This window comes from Mchenga conophoros, linkage group LG16 (assembly GCF_057382185.1).
Source record: "Mchenga conophoros isolate Kocher_MC1m ecotype Shallow Benthic linkage group LG16, M_conophoros_male_GT1.1, whole genome shotgun sequence".
NCBI classification, from domain to species: Eukaryota; Metazoa; Chordata; class Actinopteri; order Cichliformes; family Cichlidae; genus Mchenga; species Mchenga conophoros.
In genome coordinates this window covers 20184035-20190034 of record NC_140541.1, presented here as the reverse complement: position 1 = coordinate 20190034, position 6000 = coordinate 20184035, and the positions used below count along the sequence as shown (strand labels likewise).

The 6000-nt window shown below is 35.1% G+C and overlaps 1 protein-coding gene across 1 annotated transcript; it reads right to left on the bottom strand.

Moving 5' to 3' along the window:
• Positions 1-482: 482 nt before the first annotated feature.
• On the bottom strand, positions 483-4604 carry LOC146556655 (uncharacterized). The gene is made up of 5 exons (XM_085250528.1): positions 4536-4604; positions 4119-4436; positions 3944-4034; positions 728-812; positions 483-593 (listed from the first exon to the last, which is right to left on the bottom strand). The coding sequence occupies exons 1-5, from the start codon at positions 4600-4602 to the stop codon at positions 483-485; spliced, it is 672 nt and encodes a 223-aa protein (XP_085106654.1). The 5' UTR covers positions 4603-4604.
• Positions 4605-6000: the final 1396 nt, after the last annotated feature.

Here is a 6000-nt window from a genome sequence, read left to right as displayed (position 1 = left end):
ATGTTTTTACACAAAATTTTACTCGTACAGATAGAAAATTAGGTCTACACTAATATAGTGATTTTGTTATTTAACAGAATTAAATTCAAGAGGTCCAGCTTGGTTTTATGAATCTATATGCATGCTATTTGTTAGCATTGTTGTGTACTTGGAATTTTCATTTTTTATAAAATGCTTTAAAACCATAATAGAAATGTGACAATTTTCATTTTTAAGTGTAATGTAAATAATGTAAATAAATTTACATTTCCTTTAGTTTTTTCTTAATTGGTACAACCTCCAGACGTTTCAAAACCTGGTAATAAAAATAAAACTAAACTGCATGGTCAACATAAAAGCAATCATTTGTTATTTTTGTAAATTGATTCTATAAATCCAGGCAGACGCAATGAAAAATGGTGTTTGAGCTTTGTGGTTGAATTATTCTTACAAGCACTGACAATGAATTAAACAGTCTATACTTTGTTTCCTTTTCATCTTCTTTATCTGGACTTTCTTCTTGTCAGCACACCATAAGTCACAGGTTGGACTGAGTCTCTCAAAGTGCTGCCTGTCCTGTACACTGCAAAACTTTGAGGTTGTGGAGGGACCACCTATGGATCGAAAGTGTAAATAAACTTAATTCTTACGAGAAAAACATTAAATAGCAAGCATGAGGGTAGGTAAGAGAAGATATGAGTTGAAACACTTTGTGTGGAAAAAAATAAATAAATAAAGTTCCTCTAACCTTTCCTTCCAGCTGAGCATGATACTCGACAAAACTCAAGGTCCTGATCTCATGCAAGCCATTTTTCAGGGTCCTGGTGCAGCATCTAATGAAAAATAACACAGAACGTTATTTTTGTTTCATTTTTATATATGGGTTTAGAAATGATTAAGAATTTGCTGATAGTAAAAATAATCATTATTTTTCAGTAGATATTTTGTTTTTTGACAAAGTAGAGGTAAAAATTTTGGTGAAATGAATGAAAACATATTTTGAGTTCATGAAAAATGAATGTAACATTCAGTTTTGTGTTATATTCTTTAAATAATTCAACTTATTTAACACAGTGAAATTCTGATAGATACTGCTCAGGCTCACCATTAAAACTACCTGCCCAATAGTGTTAAGCTCCTCCCCTTGTGTCACTAAAACATCTTTGACTGGAACAATTGAGTTTGTTCTGAAACCTCAGACTTCAGTCTGATGGAGATCTGGAGGATCTTGTGAGGTTTGCTACTACATTAATATCTTAGGTTCTTTCTTGTATTCTAAATATTTTCTTTATAGGTATCTGTGATATAGGGTTGGTGCTATTTAATCACAGGGTTGGTTATCTGAACCTCCAGTCCAGTCCAGTCCAATCCAATTTTATTTATAAAGCACTTTAAAATACCCAGCACAGGACCAAAGTGCTGTACAGAAAATATGTTAAAAACAATAGAATAACAGAAAACAGCAAAAATAAATCAACAAAAGACGTGATACAGGAAAAAAAACAGCCCTATATTAAAAACAAGATAAAACAGCATAGAATCAACTAAAAATAAAACCAACATCTCACACGGGGTCAAAGGAGAGGGGAAAGAGGTGGGTTTTTTGGAGTGATTTAAAAACATTTAGAGAAGAAGCCTGTCTAATCTCTAAATGCAGATCGTTCCACATTTCCACAGAGCTGCTACAGCAAAAGCTCGATCTCCTCTAAGTTTAGGCTGAGTCCTGGGTACCTTCAAGAGCAGCTGATCAGCTGACCTGAGAGAGCGGGTGGGTGTATAAGGCTGTAGCAGCTCAGACACATAAGATGGGGCTAGGCCATTGAGGGCTTTAAAAGCAAATAAAATAATTTAAAAATGAATCCCAAAAGAAATGGACAGCCAGTCAAGTGAAGCTAAAATATGGGTGCCAGTTAAAAGAGGAGCTGTGGCATTTTGCACCCTCTGTAGATGAGTAATGTATGATGCACTGATCCCTATATAAAGTGCATTACAGTAATCCAGCTGAGTGCAAACAAAAGTGTGGATAACTGTCTCAAAGTGTGCTGTGAAAGAATTGGCTTTATTTTAGCCAGCTGCCTGAGCTGAAAGAAGCTTGATTTTGCCTTAATCCGACTGTCAAGCTTCAGTTCAGTCCACTTTGACCCCCAGGTTTGTGACAGTTGGCTTAACATACTGGGCCAAGGTATCTAAATACACATTTGGGGTCTCAGTGGGGCTACCAAAAACCATCACCTCAGTCTTTCTGTCATTGAATTTTAAAAAGTTAAGAGACATCCAAGCCTTGATTTCATCAAGATACTGAAGTAATGGTGTGTGAAATATGTGCCTTTTTTCTTTAGAGGGACATAGATCTGACAGTCCTCAGCATAAAAGTGCAATGCAATGCCGTGTTTTCTCAGTATAGGACCAAGAGGGATCAGATATTAAAAAAAGAGGAGGGGGACCTAGAACTGAGCCCTGTGGGACACCACAAAAGAGAGGAGTGGAGGACGACACATGGTTACAGAGACTGACACTAAAAGTTCGCCCTGCCAAGAAAGAACTGAAACACTCCTAATGCCCACCCAGTGCTCCAAACGAGAGAGTAAAATGGCATGATCCACTATATCAAACACAGCTGTCAAATCTAAAAGCACAAGAACAACACAGTCCCCAGAGCCATGTCAAATCATCTTTGAGCAAAAAACTGAACCCCGAAATGCCCTGGATGCATCAATCAGCAGTGGTTTTAGTGTTATATGTTATAACTTTATGTAGTACTCATCATGAGTACTACATAAAGTTCAGATTTTTTTACCTCCTGTATTCTTATATGACCACACCATTTTAAGTTCCTGCTATATTCCACAATATACTTGCCTCTGTCTCCTCCTCTCTGCATGTGAGCTAAGTTCTTCTCGTCTTCTTTCAGATTATCTTTCTCAAGTATTCAGCATTCCAGCTTTCTTATCCCTCTTGTTGTCTGGCCCTGTTTTGTCTCCGAGTGTCTTGTTGAACTTATTTCCTGTGTACCAAACCTTAATTTACGGCAGGGAATATCATCTATTTGGGGAGTGCATCTCAGTTGTTTGTAGCAAAATCTACATGAAGCACGATGACCCTACGCACAGTGAACGCAGACTCTTTGAGAGTAACAAAGGTATTTTTCTAGTTGCAGAATGGAAACATGCACGCCGGAGGTTTACCACAAAAAAAGAAAAAAGAAAGAAAAAGTCCCCAGTATCAATGTTAGCTTTGACTCTGACCACCTTTAACTACTTCTTCACGACTCTTATTTCCTCTTTTCACTCTCGTCTGTATAGAAAAATAGGCCAACATAAAGAACAGAGGCTGATTTAAGCCTTTACAGATGTACTGAACAAAAAACTAAACTTGAAAAATAAAAACTATTTCAGCTCAAACTTGATAATTCTGGTGTTCTCCTACCTAAAACAATAAAGCATCTTCATATGAAATAAAAAGGTTGGGTTGAGTAATAAAAGAAACTACTGCCAGATACATTCATTCTGTGTTTTATTTTTTATTGAACACACTCGCTGGATGGATGCAGTTTCAGTATTTTGCTCCATCACAGTTTACCATGTTTACTGACAGAGCTGGATGCAATGAGAGATTTTTCAGCTGCATTCTTCGTCTGGTATTAACATTCACCCTGTGTCAGTGATTTTGTTATTTAACTGAACTGAACTCAAGAGGCCCAGGTTGGTTTTATGAATCGCAATGCATTTTATTTTTCGATTGTATTGTGTACTTGGAATTTTCATTTATCATAATTTGCTTTGAAACCATCATAGAAATATGACAATTTTAATTTTAAACAAATTACTATCCTATAATATTAGCCATATACATTTATTTCCATTTCACTTTGTCTTTTTCTTATTTGTTGCGGCCAAAGAAAGAAGAAGAACACGAAATAATCACATTCATACATTCATTATGAAGATAAAAAGGTTTTACTCACCTGTAGAGAAACACAGCTAGTGTGATGAAACACAGAAGGAATCCAATTGCAGGTGGGAGTATGTATAGAAAATACTTTGATGAAGTGGATTCTGTATCAAATCAGCAGTGAATTAATTTAAAATGCTTGGTTGACCTTTTCTAGAATTGACTGGATCTGCTTTTTGTCTACCTACCTTTGGGGTTCTCAGACACAGTTAAACTCCATGTAATGCTGTTTACGCCACTTCTATCTGTTATGCTACATGTGTAAAGTCCTTCATCTTCAGGTTGAGCACTAAAAATAATGAGCTTTGTAGGAAACTCGTGATTTATTTTCAGTCTATGAAATGAGAAATTTGAATAGGTGCGATTCAATGCAATGGAATATTGAAAAACAGATCTGTTGTTGGTCCAGGTGATCAGTGTTGCATTTGTCTTGGATATGTTGCAAGTCAGCGTCACAGAGTCTCCTTGGGACACCAGCACAGCTCTGTGGTCGTCTTTAGTGATGTCTATAGTTTAAAGGTACGGAGACAGTCATTCAATATAAAATTATATCTGCACTTCATCTGGAAAAACAAGTGAATCTCAAACACAAATGTGCTCTTTACCTGCAAAGACATCCCACATCACTAACAGCTGAACGAGGAGCAGTGCTGCTCGATTTATAGTGAACATCGTGATCATCAGACAGAGAGAGAAACAGACCTGAACTTCACCGTCAGCTTTATTTGTATATGAGGAGGAGCCGCAAAAAAAGAGGAAGTGGTTTGTTGCAGTTAAACTCAACACAAATATGTGATTCACCTTTTTTGAGAAAATACATGGAAAAATACATGTTACATGGGAGTAATTTATACAATATTTCAGGTTCACAACAAACTGTCACAGTTCAAACATGGAACGTGAAGTGGGAATATAATTATATGAAAAACAATTGTCTCCTATAATTTAGTCTCTCGTGTGACTCACTTGTGTAGAGAGGCAACTTTGAACTGCAACACTACATCACCACCTCGGAAAATGACACCCAAATACTGTGGTGTGCTTTTACATTGTAAAGTTGGACTGATTGGTTTAATGAAGTAAAAACTGTGTATTTAGGAAATGAATTTCAGAAAGTTGAAGATCTCAAAGCAAAATGAAAGGACCCAAGATTTCCCAAAGTTAGAAATCATATCAGTCACCTCTACCTTACTACTGACATTTCTTCTTTTCAGTGTCTTCCTTGGCTCATTCATTCATTTTAAAAATACAAATAGTTTGGGGTGCTCACTAAATTAATACATTTTATTTTCTAATTGAAGAATTTCTCAAGTTTGAATCTTTTATCAATAAAATGAAAGTTCATTTTACCCATTTTGTCTGCACTCAATCACACATTTTATTTATTAGAATTTTTATTTCATTGTACAGTTGGATTTCTTTTAAATCTTTCACAAAATATTAACTCAATATACTTCACATAAAATGCTTCTCAGATTGTTTAAACTGAGTCATCACATTTTTGTGATGTTAAAAACCACTAATAATAAACATCTCGTTCTGTAAATCCCAGGTATTCATCTTAGACACACAAAGGTTAAAGGCCACCTTTTAAATCACATTTATCCAGTTATCACTAACCAACTTGTCAACTTAATAATATAAATATAATCAACTGTCACAATCTGCTGGCTATTTAAAAACATTACATGTTCCACTTGTTACATATATTCATATATATTCTACATTTATGCATTCAAATGTCGTTCATAAGAAAGAATCTTACAGATCAAGTTTGAAAATATGCCAGTATGTATGTTAATATACTAATGTGTATGTTTATCAAACTTATTTTAAACTATGGATTGCTTTTCTTAAAAAGCACATTTTACCTGTAGCATAACTTAAGCAGTTAAGTGAGGATCAAGTTCAGTCATATTAATAAAATATAAAGTGCTCAGATTTAGAGAGATTTACTAAAAAAAAGAATAAAATTGGTACTCAGTGAGCAGAAATTTGATCAAATAAAAAGTTGAAAGGCTGGATTAGTATCTATTAAATGTCACAGTGATTAACAGTGTATCTCGGTTG